At 44.9% G+C, this 16,608-nt stretch overlaps 2 protein-coding genes across 4 annotated transcripts in view; one reads left to right on the top strand and one right to left on the bottom strand.

Moving 5' to 3' along the window:
• HGSNAT (heparan-alpha-glucosaminide N-acetyltransferase) overlaps positions 1–7,589 on the bottom strand; it is a 28,417-nt gene extending 20,828 nt beyond the window's left edge. For 2 of the 3 annotated variants that reach the window (XM_084626806.1, XM_084626807.1), the window contains exon 1: positions 6,758–6,886. In XM_084626806.1, coding sequence (XP_084482932.1) covers positions 6,758–6,860 — 103 coding nt within the window. In that variant the 5' untranslated portion in view covers positions 6,861–6,886. Of the gene's footprint in view, positions 1–6,757; positions 6,887–7,342 lie in introns of those variants that run through there. The other variant, XM_084626808.1, reaches the window with a different exon arrangement.
• On the top strand, positions 6,935–14,672 carry POMK (protein O-mannose kinase). Its single transcript, XM_084626809.1, has 3 exons — positions 6,935–7,065; positions 7,713–8,020; positions 10,536–14,672. The coding sequence occupies exons 2-3, from the start codon at positions 7,733–7,735 to the stop codon at positions 11,307–11,309; spliced, it is 1,062 nt and encodes a 353-aa protein (XP_084482935.1). The 5' UTR covers positions 6,935–7,065; positions 7,713–7,732; the 3' UTR covers positions 11,310–14,672.
• Positions 14,673–16,608: the final 1,936 nt, after the last annotated feature.

Here is a 16,608-nt window from a genome sequence, read left to right as displayed (position 1 = left end):
AGAAGGCAACTTGGTTAACAGAATGACAATAGCTCAGTAGACATCATATCGCAGCCTTACCAATCCTCACACATTTACGGCGGTTCATACTGGAGAATCTATACACCACAGAAATTGTATGGGAAAGGCCCAATCTCTCCAGCCCTGCTTCCGCCTCAGTATGGCTCCGGAGTACTATTATTGCACGGGGGAATCAGACTGGCCAGGTAACAAGAGCATTCACCATTGACGTACAGACTGAAGGTATGTGGCTACAGCAGCACAGATACAGTGCTGCAGTTGTGCCACGGCAGCATAGACGCTTCCTACGTCGACCGAAGGGACTTATCCATCCATATACATAACCCATCTCTCCAAGACGTGGTAGAATTCTTCCATCAATTTAGTGGTGTCTACAGCGAAGGCTAGGTTGGCCTAACTATGTCACATGGGCCACAAAATTTTTCACAGCCCTGAGTGAGACAGCTAGGTCAAACTAATATCTAGATATAGACCAGGACTGTGTCTACACTTCAAATGCTACAGCAGAGCCACTGTAGTGCCTCAGTGTTGACAATCACTACAGTAACGGGAGGGATTCTCCTATCGCTGCACTTAATCCATCTTCTCACTAGGCAGTACCTAGGTCAACGGCAGAATTCTTCCATCAACCTAGTGTTGTCTACAATGGGGGTCATGTTGGCTTAATTATGTTGCTCAGGGATGTGAGAATTTTTGTGCCCGATGCAATGCAGTTAGGCCCCAGTTATAAACCAAGTTGCCAAGTCTTCCCTGCTGTTGAAACCCAAGCAGGCAAGCCCAAGTTAAGAACACACCTTTTAGTTTCAGTATAGACATACCCACAGATGTCGCAAGGGGGCAGGAGAGAGGGATAGTGCAGGGGTAGCACCTGCTCCCCCTGAGCTCCCCGCAGACTAGGTGCTCTCATCCAGGAATCCAATCATCAGAAGGCAGAACCTACATATATACAAAGTCCCATTTTGTTTTGTGTGGCGATAGGAATCTCTTCTGGATGAGCTCCAGGGCCCTGATCCTGCGAGTTACTTCACACCCTGTCACTGCCCAGAACTTGTTGTCAGCTGGCATACGTGTGTGTTCTCACTGTGTGCCACTCCAGCTCTGTACAGACAGCTGGCTCACCAGACCTTGATAGTACCACCCAGAAAGACCACAGCCTTCGGTGGCGAAGGCGCTTGGCCAGGTTTATTGCTGAAGAAGCACAGTCCTAGCACCCCACAGATTCTACATGCACACTAACACACGTACGCCTCTGACAATGGACCAGCTCAATCCGCAGTGGGACTTTCTGCTGTCCCCTAGGCTGAACAAAAGTGCCCCTCCTATGACTTCTCTTTCATACATTGATACAAACAATTGATACGTATTACTCCCCTGAGACTACCGACCCTACAGCTTGTACCACCTGGTTTAAACAAAACATCTTCGTCCATCACCCTGCCCTGCCATACTTGGGGTTGATGTGTTCCTATACCACCTCCCAGGACTGTATTTATGCCATAACTCTATGTTGGGGTGTACCTGTACTAACCTTCTGGAATGCGTCTATATGACTACGCAGGGCCTAGTACTTCGTGGGCAGGGTGGATAAAAAATCGATGATTTAAAAATAAAAATCAGATTTTTTTAATTTAAAGCGGATTTTTTTGATCAAATGCTTTTTGAGGAAAAAACACCTATCTAAAGACAGTTTGAATTAAGATACATTATAGCTCAAAGATATCGCATCATGGAATACGGATTATAAATTCTAATTCTGTAGTATGAGACAATACATTCATGTCATGTTTTAAGAAAAGTTTTGTTAATGAGTTTCAATAGTAGTTCATGGATTAGGGACCCAATCTCATGGGGCTCCAGGGGCTTCTGTATCGATTATTTAGGTTAATCTTTCTATCTACCCAATGGGACTCAGTGCTCAGTCTAGAAGATACCATCAGAGATGCTTAGTTTTACAGTTCTCAAACTGTGGATTTGTGTCTCCAGAGATAACATGCTTGATAACAGCAAAAATGTTTTAAAATAAATAAATAATATAGAGAGGTAAGAAATAACAGACCTCAACCCTATTGTCCCTCTGCAAATTTGTGTACACAGAGTTAATCTCTTACCTCTCTCTAAAAGTGCAAAGTTTCAAAAAGTTCAATGAATAGAAGATTGTTGTGGGCAGAATAGATCTGGACAAGGAGAAGAAGTCTGGAGATAAATGTGAGAAGGGAGGGACAGGCAGTAGAAACAAAAGTGAAACTGTTTGAGCAGCATATTCCAGAAGTCTCGAGGTCTTTTGGAGTGTAACCTTCATTGATTTGCGATCTACCATACCATTCTCTCACTAGAAGGGAAAATCTATAATGGCAGCAGGCCGTAAAAGAGACCAAGTTTGGGAACATTTTAATGAAGTTCCTCTACCTGTGGGTAAGACAGGCATGTGTGCAAAATGCAAACAGTGCAACAAAGAAATGCAAGGCCGGTTGACTGAATGAAACAACATCATGAAGAAGTGTTCCTTCTCAGAAGGAAGCTGTCCTGAGGATGATGAAAGAAACATGTCTGAACATGCAGGATCTTCAGGTTGGTAAACTTTTTTATTTCATACTTCTTTCTTGAGGACTGCCTGTCTTCCTTCTGGACTGTTCTTGAATTCTCATGTTTGAGCAAAAAATATAGTTGTTACTCTATGGTACTAGCATTTTAGATGCAGTTGTCATAAAAAATAAAGACCTGAAATAGGCAGATTTTCCTTTTACAATTTCACCTTTAAAGTAGTACTGTCAGTGAATGCAATAAGTAATACTAAATGAGCAGTGTGGTAATAATAATTAAATAACTGCATTGGCTTATTTTGTTTAGGAGAATCCATCCTCAACATACAGGATTCTGAAGACTCTCCACCTTAAAGATCACCATCATTTTATATAGTTTCAGAGTTATCTGCCAATGATAGTGTTTCAGTCACATCATGTATGTCACATAGCCATAGTATATTTATCACCTGTAGCAAAAAGAAAAAAAAAACGCCATCATCCAGAAACAATCATAGATAAGAACCAGCAGATTACAGAAAGAGGTAATTGATGAAAAAATTGCCTGGTTTATTAATCATACGGAAAGGAGAGTTTGTTGCATAGAGAACCCACACTTCATTAACATGGTTCAGTCATTAAGACCAGAATACATTTCACCCAACAGAGCACATGTCGCAGGCAAACTGCTGGACTGTGAATCACCAGTGTAACACTGTTGCAAAAAAAAAATAAAATAAAAAAGCAAACATCATTCTGGGATGTATTAGCAGGAGTGTTGTAAGCAAGAGAAACTGTATGAAAGAGAAACTGAGCAGTGTGCAAAATGTGAAATTGTTAACCTGAGTCTTGATGGGTGGAGCAATGTCCACAATGATCCTGTTGCATGTGCTTGTGTAACAGAAGGGAATGTCTTCCTTACAGAAACAATTGATACATTAGGAAATGCACACACAGCAGAATACTTACAAGAAGTAGCAGTAAAAGCTATAACAAACTGTGAAAAAAAATTCAAATATCTAGTACGCAGCTTCATCACACAAAACGCTGCAAATGTATCCAAGATGAGAAGAAATGTAGAAGAGAGTCCCAAGCTAATAACATACAGTTGCAGTGCTCATTTGATGCACCTCCTAGCCAAAGACTTCAGTGTTTCAGAAATAAAGGCTAAGGTTGAAATTGCAAAATACTTCCATAACAACCACTTTGCACCAGCTGCTCTGAAAAAAGTGGGAGGAACCAAGCAAACTCCCCCACAAGACATGTGATGGAACTCAGCAGTGGACTGTCTTGAGCACTAGATCAAGAACTGGCCTAATCTGATGACAGCTTGTGAACAAAATTGTGAAAAAATAGGTGTTCCTGTCACAGCCAAAGTTCTCAGCATTGGGCTTAAGAGAAATGCTGAACACAGGCTGAGTACCCTGAAGCCTATTTCCATAGCCTTGAACAGAATGCAGGGAAATAACTGTTTTATTGCTGACGCTGTTGAAATTTGGAAGGAACTGAGTGAGATCTTAAAAAGAGAACTATGCAATGACAGCGTTAAATTACAAGCACTAAAAAAACCGAATGGGACAAGCACTATCTCCAGCTCATTTTCTTACAAATATTCTCAATAGTCGGTACCAGAGTCAAACCTTAACGGCTGAAGAAGAGGAGTTGGCTAGGACATGGACATCCAGCAATCATCCCTCCATAATGCCAACTATAATAAACTTCAGAGCTAAAGGTGAACCCTTCAAGAAATATGTTTGCTGATGATGTTTTTAAAAATGTCACACCAGTGAACTGGTGGAAGTCACTTAAACACTTGGATTCAGAGACTGTTGAAGTGATAATCTCACTTTTAACAGTAGTAGCCTCTTCTGCCAGCGCAGAAAGAATATTTTCTTCCTTTGGACTAATTCATTCCAAATTGAGAAATCGTTTGGGACCTGGAAAAGCAGGAAAGCTTGTTTTTCTTTTCCAGATTATGAACAAACAGGAAAATAAAGGTGAAGACGACTGAGTTAGCTGTAGAAGCCAATATTTTAAGTTTCTCATGTTGACCTGGTGGACATAGTCGATTTAATTTTTGTTGTTTTTTTTAAATATTTAATTTAACTATTTTAGTTAAACAAATTTTAACAAAAACAAACCTGATTTTAAAAAACTTGAATGTTTAACTAAATTCAAAAATTCATATGCTTGTTTTATTAAAATCTTATATGTTTGCTGTTGAAGAAAAGAATCCAGAATGCATAACGCTGTTGTTTTACTTAAATAAAACAGTTTAAATGTCTGTCTGGTGATGTTCTCCTCCTAATATAGCATGGCAAGAAAATCCTCCAAATATTAATGATTAACCTGTTGAATTGGAGATAGTTCACCTCCCAATGACTTCATAAATATCTGCTTCAATTACCTTTGGTAAATAATCATTCATTCATTTTCTGATATAGCTGTAAAACTAATCTGAAGTTTTCAAAATAAATCACTTAAAAATGTATAGTGTGTACCTTCTAAAAATGAAACCTACATCTATCTGAGTTGTGAAGAATATGTATTAAGGTTTTAACAACCAACAAGAATGCACTTTTATGTAGAAATCCATGATTAAATTGAGTCTTCCTGACTAGTAATTTAAATCAGATCCACCCTGTTCTTAGGAGTGCCTGTGTTTTAGCTATGGCTCACCATGTCTTTGCCAAGTTCACGTACCAGACAGTGAACTTGTAAGCAAGCCTTTGCTTATGGCAGGGCCTGACTTTTGCTCATAGCCTGCCTTTTACTAACTTAGCCCTGATCTACCCGGGGGGGGGGGGGGGGGGGTTGACCTAAGATACGCAACTTCAGCTCCACGAATAGTAACCTGCAGATTCGGGCCTAGGTGGGGACGATCCCAACGGAGCTCCAGTCTGTGGTGTGCCCAAGCAAAGAGCTTTGTTCTAAACCAGGCAGGCATTTCTAGCTATGAAACATGTTTGGGAGGACAGGAGAATGGAAAACCAACCCCAGCCCAATCCAGGCAAGGGTGGGAGCACTACTGCAGAGAACAGAGTACCCCTGAAACTGGGGGAGGGACACAGGAAGGTGGTAGGGGAGTGAGAGTGATGGAGAGACTGAGCTGGGGAGAAGAGGGGGCGTGTGTGTGAGAGAGAGAGCACGGAGTGTGAAAGGGCAGTGGGGAGAGTGTGACAGACAAGTAGAGAGAAGGAGGCAGGGGTAGAGGGAGGGGGGGGCAGATAAAGTGATGGGGGAAGACAAGGGGCAGACAAAAGGGTGTGGGTAGGGTGACCAGATAGCAAGTGTGAAAAATTGGGAGGGGGTGGGGGGGTAATGGGTGCCTGTATAAGACAAAGCCCTGAATATTGGAACTGTCCCTATAAAACTGGGACATATGGCAACTGCAGGTGTGGGGGAGAAGGAAATAGGGGGCAGACTGGGCAGGAGCAATTCAGCTGGCAGGGCAAGCCAGGCACAGGAGAATGGGGGGCAGGCCGGGCGGGGGAAGCAGACGGGGGTGGAATGAGGGGGAGCAGATCAGGTGGTGGTTCATGCCAGAGGGGGGGAAGGAATGGAGAGCAGGGCAGAGTGGGGGGAATGGAGTGGAGAGAGGGGTGGGGAGGGAAGATGGGGGTTTCAGGACAGGTGGGCGGGGGGGCTCAGGCTAGGCGGGGAGGAGGGAACAGGAGGCTGGGGGGGAATCAGGCCAGACGGGGCAGGAGGCAGGTGGGGGAGGAGGCCAGGCCAGGCCAGGCCAGGCTGGAGGGGGGGACGGTGGTCTGTGTTCAGGCCAGACAGGAGGCAGGGAGGCAGGCAGGCAGGCAGGCGGGGGGGGGGGGCCTCAGGCCACGCAGATGGGGGGGTTCAGGCCAGGAGGGAGGGAGGTGGGGGGGGGCCTCAGGGCAGGGCAGGCCAGGCCAGGCAGGAAGGGGGGTGGGGTTCAGGCCAGGTGGTAGGGAGGCAGGCAGGCAGGTGGTGGTGGTGGTGGGGATTCAGGCCAGGCGGGGGGGGGGGGGCCCTCAGGGCAGTCGGGAGGGAGGGAGGCGGCTCAGGCCAGGCCAGGCCAGGCAGGCGGGGGGCCGGGCCAGGCGGGAGGGGAGGGGAGCGGCTTAGGCCAGGGCAGGCCAGGCAGGAAGCCGCGGGGGAGGGCGCGGTTCAGGCCAGGCAGGCGGGGGCGGCTCAGGCCAGGCCAGGCCAGGCCAGGCAGGCGGGGGAGGGGGGGGCATTACCGTGCGGCTGGGTGAGGCCGGGCGCCAGCAGCGCGGCGCTCAGGGCGGTCACCGCCAGGCAGAGGGTGGCCGAGGGGCGCCATCCCCGGCCGGGCCCCGCCATCCCCGCGCCGCCGGCCGGCCGGCCGGGACTCCGCTCTCCCGCCCCCGGGGGCTGCGGCTCGCGGCTCCCGGCCCGGGCTGGCGGGAAGGGGCCGGGCTGGCAGCGCCTGCGGGCCCAGCTCCCCCGGGACCGGAGAAGGCTGGAGCGGGCTAGGGGCGGGGGCGGGGGCGGTGCATGCCGGGGCAGGGCCCTGGAGCGGGCTGAGGTAAGTCCCGGCCCGGCCGGGTTTCGCGGCGGGGCTCGGCGAGGTCTGTGCCGTGCCCGCTCCGACACGCAGCCCCTTCCCTCCCCGGCCCGCGGGCTAAGGCGCGTGCTCCGGAGTCACACCGGTTCGCTGGGGTGACAGACACAACGATCGGGCCTTACGCGCCTCGGTTGGCAATAACAGCCTGTCCAGGGGTACCCTAATGTCAGGCCGTTGCTGAATGGACAGGTCTGGGGCCACCCGCCCCGTGCCAGGCGCTGTACAAACACCATCTCACCTGCTGACCAATATGACAGCAGCAGTCCTTCCTTCTCCCTGCCTCTGCAGCTCGGCTTTCCTCTCCCTGGGTCCATGCAGAGCTCCTTCACTTCCTGGACAAAGCATATTTGTGGACTGGGGCCTATGTTTCTAAAAATCACAGAAAAGGACAGGGGGATGTGGAGGCAGGAGTAGAGCTCGAAGTGCTTTTCTATTTTTTTTTAATCAGCTGACTCTATTTCACACTGATGGTTTCTCTTTAAATATCTTATGGAGTATTTGGGTGGCTAGAGGGAGAGGGTTTTGCAAAAAGGCCCCCAAACATTTGTCCCCTGTCTTTCCTTGTAACAAAAGAGTCTTGTGTTTACTGGGTTGTTTGTGTATTACAGAGAATGTAGAAGATAGCAACATGGACAAAAAACTCCATTACATTAAAAAAGAGCTGCTCCGAAGGGAAATTCCTCCAGTCTTGTTGGTGCTGCTGCTTCTAGCTGTGCTGCTCCTGAATTTCCTTCTGTACATGCATCTCAACAATTTCTCCGTCACCACTGTGCAGCCTGACGTGGACTCCAGCCTCTGCCCATTTGGGTACTTCAGATTAGGACTATTGAAAAATTGCTCGCCCTGGCTGACTTGTGAAGCCATAAATACAGAAGTCAGGAAACTGAAGTGTGTTGGTGAAGGGGCTGTGAAAAAGGTTAGTATCATGTTGGGTAGGTGGATCTCCAAGAGGAAAAGTTCACATGGTGTGTTGGCTGATTATCAGTGCATATGCTGCTTCTGGGATAATTGTCTCCACAGTAACTAATTATTATAGACACGCAGAGAGTTATGATGACTATAGATGGCATAAACAGAATCCCATAGAGTCAGACTTTGCCTCACTTACACTGAATCGTAAGTTACTCTGCAAGAAGTGGTGCTGAAATCAACAGCACTGCTTGCAGAGTATGATGCTTCTCAGGGCTGGTCTTCACACGCTCAAATCAATGGGAGATTGCTCTCCCATCGATTTCTGTACTCCACCTCAATGAGAGGTGGAAGCAATGTTGGCAGGAGAGCATCTCCCGTCAACATAGCGTAGTGTGGACTCTGCAGTAAGTAGATCTAAGCTACATCGACTTGAGTTATGTTACTAACTAGGGCTGTCAAGCAATTAAAAAAATTAATCGTGATTAATCGCACTGTTAAACAATAACAGAATTCCATTTATTTAATTTTTTTTATGTTTTCTACATTTTCAAATATATTGATTTCAATTACAACACAGAATACAAAGTGCACAGTGCTCACTTTATATTTATTTTTGATTACAAATATTTGCACTGTAAAAAACAAAAAATAGTATTTTTCAATTCACCTCATACAAGTACTGTATTGCAATCTCTTTAGCATGAAAGTTGAACTTACAAATGTAGAATTATGTACAAAAAAAACTACATTCAAAAATGTAAAATTTTAGAGCCTACATGTCCACTCAGTCCTACTTCAACCAATCGCTCAGACAAACAAGTTTGGTTACAATTTGCAGGAGATAATGCTGCTGGCTTCTTGTTTACAGTGTCACCTGAAAGTGAGAACAGGCGTTTACACGGCACTTGTTGTAGCTGGCATTGCAAGATATTTGTGTGCCAGATGTGCTAAAGATTCATATGTCCCTTTGTGCTTCAACCATCATTCCATAGGACATGCATCCATGCTGATGACGGGATCTGCTCAATAACAATCCAAAGCAGAGCTGACCGACTCGTTCATTTTCATCATCTGAGTCAGATGCCACCATCAGAAGGTTGATTTTCTTTTTTGGTAGTTTGGGTTCTGTATGTAGTTTCCACATCGAAGTGTTGCTCTTTTAAGACTTCTGAAAGCATGCTCCACACCTCGTCCCTCTCCGATTTTGGACAGCACTTCAGATTGTTAAACCTTGGTACCTCCTTTGCGTTTTGTCAAATCTGTAGCGAAAGTGTTTTTAAAATGAACAACATATGCTGGGTCATCATCCAAGACTGCTATAACATGAAATATATGGCAGAATGAGGATAAAACAGAACAGGAGACATACAATTCTCCCCCAAGGAGTTCAGTCCCAAATTTAATTAACACATTCTTTTTTTTAATGAGCATCATCAGCATGGAAGCATGTCCTCTGGAATGGTGGCTGAAGCATGAAGAGGCATATGAATGTTTAGCATATCTGGCACGTAAACACCTTGCAATGCCAGCGACACAAGCGCCATGTGAATGCCTGTTCTCACTTTCAGGTGACATTGTAAGTAAGAAGCAGGCAGCAGTATCTCCCGTAAATGTAAACAAACTTCTTATATTAGTGATTGGCTGAACAAGAAGTAGGACTGAGTGAACTTGTAGGCTCTGAAGTTGTACATTGTTTTGGTTTTGAGTGCAGTTATGTAACAAAAAAAAAATCTACATTTGTAAGTTACACTTTCACGATAAAGAGATTGCACTACAATACTTGTATGAGGTGAATTGAAAAATACGACTTCTTTTGTCTTTTACAGTGCAAATATTTGTAATAAAAATATATAAAGTGAGCACTGTACACTTCGTATTTTGTGTTGTAATAGAAATCAATATATTTGAAAACGTAGAAAAACATCCAAAATATTGAATACATTTCAATTGGTATTCTGTTGTTTATCAGTGCGATTAATCGCAATTAATTTTTTTCAGTTAATCGCGTGAGTTAACTGCGATTAATTGACAGCCCTATTACTAGAGTAACTCAAATTGCATAGCTTAAATCGACTGGCAGCGGTAGTGTAGACAAGCGGTAGTGTAGACAAGCCCTCAGATCGAGTAAGGGTGGCAGGAGAGAGAGTGGTCTGTATAAGATCTCTCTTGTAGACAGTTTGATTTAGTGGCCAGTTTGCATTTAATCCAAGTCATACGCTCATGAGGGGAGCACAAGAGATCAGTAAATACTATATGCAGGAATTACCATGTCAGTGCTGTGCAGCTAGCAGTAACTCCACTGTAACATGTAGGTGTATACAAAGACTCACCTAACAACTTCAGTAGCAGTTAAAGTCTAGTTTGTAATTGTGTAACTTGTTCATTTAACAGCATTGTGTCTCGTGAATGCATAGCTTGCAATCTTGTGGCTATTTCATTACCTGCAGGTCCATAATAGCTTCTGCTGATCAGTAGGAAAAGGTTCCAAATGTTTTGTTTGTCTCTTGCTCTGTTTTTAGGTCTTTCTTTCTGAATGGAAGGAAAACAAAGTATCCCTTTCCCAGCTCGCCAACTCAGAGCTGGAGGAAGATTTTCTTCATGGACTGAAGATGCTGAAATCTCTCCAGAGCAAGTATGTTGTCAGACTGCTTGGCTATTGCGAGAAGCAGTTTACAATCCTTACCCAGTATCACCCATTAGGCTCCCTGAAGAACCTGAATAAAATGCTGGACCTTCCCAAATATAAAGGCTTGAATACTTGGCATCGCAGATTCATGCTCGCAATCGACTATGTGAGCATCATCCATTATTTGCACAACAGTCCTTTGGGCACCTTAGTAATGTGTGATTCCAATGACTTGGACAAGGTGTTATCGCAGTATCTGCTGACAAGTGACTTTCACGTTCTAGTGAATGACTTGGATGCCTTGCCTCTTGTGAACAAGAGCGCTGGCAGGCTGGTGAAGTGTGGCCATCGGGAGCTCCAAGGCGAGTTTGTAGCTCCTGAACAGCTCTGGCCCTATGGAGAGGAGGTGCCATTTGAAGACGACCTCATGCCTCCATATGACGAGAAGACGGACATATGGAAAATTCCTGATGTCTCCAATTTTTTCTTGGGGCACGTTGAAGGAAGTGATATTGTCAGGTTCCATTTGTTTGACATCCATGCAGCATGTAAGAAGAAGAACCCAGCTGAAAGGCCTTCCGCCCAGATGGTCGTGGACACATACAGGAAAATTTTAACATTGCTGCTCAGAGAGGCTGCTATGCCTGGTACCAGGGAAATGTTATAAATAACTGTAAGAGAACATACATGTACTTTGATTTTATGTCCTTTTATTTATTTAGCACCCACAGGGTGCTAGGTCCTTTACAAACTGGTAACAGGACAAGGTCCCTACCCAAAGAACAAAGAGGAGACAAAATTTACACTAGTGATGGTTTGCAAAATGGTAAATCTGTTTCATGAAAAAAATTGAAATGTTTTGACCAAAAAACTCCAATTTTGAGGGGTTTTAGTTTTTTTGGTATCTCCCCCTCTCCCTTTTTCTTTTTTGCCACTGGACAAGGAGGGGCAGAAAAGGACGATAAAGCGGGGTGGTATTTTTGGTTTTGAAAAACAAACTTTTTAAAAAAAAATTTTAATCAAAACATTTGAAAATTTTTTTCAAAAATTCCACAAAAAATTCTGCCTTTTTTTTTTAAGGCCAGTTTTTGTCAAAAAATGGCTTGAATGAAAAATTTCATCCAGCTCTAATTTACACCTGGAGGATTGGAGAAAGGAGAACAACAAATAAGCAAAGTAATCCAGATGAGAGAGAGACATATTCCTTATTAGCTCCGTGTCAATTCCATACCACTAGCTTGTCTAAACAGTGTTCTCCTCCTCTCCCTTGCACCTTCCTCTCTCCAGTCATTGGGGGCTGTTCTAATGGCCAGCCAGCACCGTGCAGTACTGAACAGATCTCCCTAATGGAGGCACAGTAGGCTGGTGTCCAGCTGTTTACTGGGGCAGGGGCTTGTCGTGGCTGGCCAGATACCTGCCTCCTGAGCTGCTCCCATCTCCCTGGAGATGTGGTATGTCAGTCTCTCTAGGCCTAACTGGAGGTAGGAACAAGAGCCTGTCTTCAAGTCCCCCCTTGTTCAGAGCAGCTACTTGCTGGCTCTGCCTTCTTCTGCCTGGGGGACATGGGTGATTTCTGGCTCCAGCTGAATAGGATGGGGGACAGGGGAAGCCCATCCTGTTGGCTTTACTGTCATCTTTCTGTCTGTGGGCCCAATTGTTATTGTTCCAGCTCCCACAAGCATGCTAGGCAATTCAGACATACAAACATTACAGGTGTCTGCCCAAAAGAGATTGCAATCCACAAAGTCAACATACTGACAAAGGAGCTGGAAACACACTGCCTTGATTTTCAAACCATTGCCCACTTACCAATTATATTCTCATAAAGGCCCTTTGGAGAAAGAGCATTGTTTTCCCACTGTTGTGTGAAGTGACTAGCACACTGCATACACAATAATCATTTTTCTCACATAACTTCATTCCACTGAGATTTTGGTAGTTTGTGCAGATTAAAAACTCCCTCTCTTCCCCCTGCATCCCAGAAAAATCCCACCACCTTCACAGTAGAAATGAAGTACTATCTCTTTGCATTCACTTTTCCATGACACTGTCCTAATGACCCAATGGGCAGGTGGTGTTAACAATGGAAAACGATCTCTTCCTTAGACACTCCAGTAGTATAATTAAAGGAAGGTCTGGAAAATACAAATCCTTCTATATTTTGCATACAGAATTCTCTGAGGGCCTGATCCAAAGCCCACTGAAGTCAATAGAAAGTCTTCTTTGGCTTCATAGAGCTTTGGATCAGGTTTTTAGTGCCCAGATTCCATGGTTATGGGCTTGATATAAATACCTGGACAGAGCATTTTCAGGGAACAGAAATGCCTTACTACAGCAGCAGAGTTTGTTTTCAGCAATTCAGTTATGCCCACACTGCCTCAACGGGCATGTTGAACATATGTAGAGTATTAATGATGTCAGATGGACTTTAAAGTTATGTACCTCATGACTTTAGTTTTCTGTGGATTTTACTTTCAAATATCTAGGAGTAGGCTGGAGTAACTGCCATGTTGTTTTGAGTTCGGATACAACCTGTGGCAGAGGAGATAAACTCTCCCAGAGGGAGTACAGTGTGTACTTTTGTTCCTTCTTGTTTTGCTCTTCTCCTTTAATCTAAAACAAGCCTGAAAATGTATGGCTGATTTTTGGTTTAGAACAACATACCCCACACACTGTGTGTGGGGATCTCTGAGTCAGATTGACAGCTAATTGTTTGCTCACCAGCTGAAAATATAGCTTCCAAATATTTAAATTTTAAAAAGTGGGAGCAGAGATCTTGTATTGGTGATATTGGTGGCCATTCTCCTGGTTAATTGTGATCATGTGCGGACAGATTAGCATGACTGTTTAGTAAGACACAGTCTGCTTGTCATGGAGGCTTGTGATTTATAGCTTCTAGCCTAGCCAGCTAAGATGCAAGAGAAGTTATCTTCTGTGGACGCCTACGAGTATTATGTTGACACCGGATGTAAAAATCTTGCTTATAAACAGGAAAGCTTTTCTTCAAATGGCTATGTTATAGTTGCTCTCATCTTGTGCTAGTGTCTCTTTTAAGGAAGTCTGCCTTGTTATTTTCATTTCTTTGATTATCCATGTTCAGTTTGGCTTGTTACATTATATGGATTTTGTTATGTGCCCCTATTCTCCCAACCTACTCATCAGCACCCCTCAGAAGCCTCCTCATTGCTCTGCCGTGAAGGAAGCAGGGGGCAAAGATCATAAACCAAGATTTTCAAAAGGGACTTGGGGTTTTTGGATGTCTCACATCTTTCGCCATTCTCAATTTAAAACATCTTAAGGGAGCCTGATTTAAAAGAATGCAAAGCTGCAGTGGAATTTAAAAGAATGCAAAATGGCAATGGTTGATTCCTATGGGACTGCTTACAGAGTAAGGGGATACTCAATGTGAGTAAAGGTATCAGGATCTGCTCCTGTATTAACTATATTGATCCGAGTTAAATAGCTTTCATTTTAGTCGGGTATGAAGGAAAGCTGGATGTGGTGAGTAAAAGCCAGACACAAAGTTTTAACTGTACACCAATAAGTTTATTGTACAGTTAAATGGGATTGCAAGAAATATAAATGTATGATGACTATAAAATAGACACGTTATACATCTGCTGTAAAAAGAGACCAAAAAACTGTCAGGTTTGTTATACTGAGCTTTCGGTAAGGACCAGAGTCTGTCCTCCTCAATCATGTTGCACAGTATCTTACTCTGCAAACAGCCATATTGGTTTCACAGAGTGAGGGGGACAGATTCTGTCCCTAAAATACCATTTTGCCTTGGAAACGTCAAGATTCATTAGTGGATGAGGCCATCAAAGTCTCTCTGTTTTTGGTTACAACTTAAATATGAGGTATTTGTACACACTGACTCCAGGACCCAGAGCCATCCTCTCCACTGCCTCCCACTGGGCCTTAAAGTTTTCTGCCAGTGTTTTTCATTTGAAGTTGAGCACCAGTGATGAATTAAACCTAGTTTGAATGTGGTATTGTGTGTTTAAAAAATAAAAATCCTTGTATAGAATGTTGCCTGCTATTCTATGTGGAAACACTAGGTGGCAGTGTGAAATACCATTTAACTTCAATTGTGTGCAGTTGCACAGTGACTGAATAACTTGCACCTTAGGCCTGGAGCCACCTAGCCCTTCATCCAGTAGTTTGTGCATAAACTGCCTCTTAATTCCTTGGCAGGGCTTATAATGTTTGGGTTAGTGGAATCCTTAATTACAGTGGGTGAGTAAATCACATGGGGCAGGTTTCAATGTGTAAATTACTTCATTGGGAAAACTTGTGGGATGAGTGTAAATGAAGCAGTTCCCCCTGGGAGCGGTGCACTCAGTACAGAATAGCCTATTGTCTTTGCTGTGTCACATTAACCCCTTTACTGTGTACCTCTGGGACAATGCACAGCCCATGGCATGGCTGCAAGGACATATGTGGGTACCTAGTGAACATACAGCTGGATGGAGAAGCTGTGGAAAGTTGTACATACGCAGGATTTTGCTTTTTGTAAGGAAGAGCCCCTGCGCTGTGCTGTTAACACCTCAGCGGCAGGCTTTGCTTTTCATCCCTTCATGTGCAAATCTTCAAATAAGCTTAGAGGCCACCAGCACAGCTGCTAGAGCCTAGGGTGTGCCTTCCCCAATATGCCAGATATGGAGAATGTCCCTTTGGTGGAGAGCTCTTGGTCACTTGGGCAGACAAGAAAGTCCCAGTCTTCTCCTGGGCGAGAGAGCAGATCCACTCTGCCACCTTTAATCATTTGATCCAGGTCTGTGTTGAATAGTCCCTCCATTCCCACCAAGGGGCGAGCTGCTATAGAAAATACCCAGGACATAGGTGAGAGTCACCTAGACAACCCCAGCTTGCGCCCCAGAGCTGCTGGCCATCTTGGATGAGACGTTCTCTGCCAGGACCTGGTCTGCTGTGTTTGGGTTACAATTTATACCACAGTGCATGTGAGGAGAATGACTGGCAGGGCAGAGGGAAGGATTCTGAATGAACTACTGCCCCTTTCTGTCTCCATAGAAGCACCCAATGCCTATACAGTCTGTCTGGTTGGCAAAGTACGCGGAGCCAGGTTCCGCCTGTCTACAGGTTCATCTGTGTCCATGGTCTGATGGGGGCTTTGGACCAGACTGTAGATAGACAATCTCTATAGCAACCAGCACATTTTTATTTTTATAGAAGCTAGAACAGCTGTTTCCATGTCCCATCAACTTTCACACAGAGTTGAATAAAAACTGAGAAAGCAAGGTAGGATATGGCCCCATTTCATTCACTAGAGGCATTTTGTTAGCTGAAGTAATTTTAAAGTCCATGTTCCTCTGCATTTAATGACACAATAACTATTAATCGGTATCAAAAGTTCACAGTATGAGAGGGACACATACTTAGTGGCTTGTGTAGGCTGAGCTCATTGCACAGCCCAGGGGCACCCTGCATCCCTCCCAATAAGCCCCCTCTGCTCCCCCTCTATTTCAGGGACTCCATGCAACTCCCCGCAGTCTCCCCTCTGCCAGCAGCCTCTGTGTGCCCCCGTTCCCACCTTCCTCCATTCCGCCCTTTCCCAATGGTGGGCTCTGTCTGATTCCTCTTTCCCCCATAAGACAGTGGCACTGTGTGGCCCCGTTCTGCCATCTCCCCACACCAGGGCCTCCGTGTTCCCCCACACCCCATCAGCAGTTCTGTGCGCATGCCCATTCCCCCCAATACCCTTTCCCCATATGCTAGGAGGGGCTCTATCTGCCCCCCAGTTCTCCATCCCCCAATCTCCCCTCTACCAGGAGTTGCATGTCCCACCTTTCCCCGTCCCAAGCCAGGAGATGTGTGAATGGCCCCCTTTTCTGCATATGCCCCATCATTATTATTTCTTTTCTTCCTGACGGGAGACAAGTTATTCAGGGTTTCAACATGTTAAACTGTATTGGGCGGATAGGCAGAGCTGAGGTAGGAGCATT

Source organism: Lepidochelys olivacea, assembly GCF_965140295.1.
Source record: "Lepidochelys olivacea isolate rLepOli2 genome assembly, chromosome: 4".
In the NCBI taxonomy this organism is placed as follows: Eukaryota; Metazoa; Chordata; order Testudines; family Cheloniidae; genus Lepidochelys; species Lepidochelys olivacea.
Note: the sequence above shows the minus strand (reverse complement) of the source record. Positions and strands in the feature narration are given on the sequence as shown.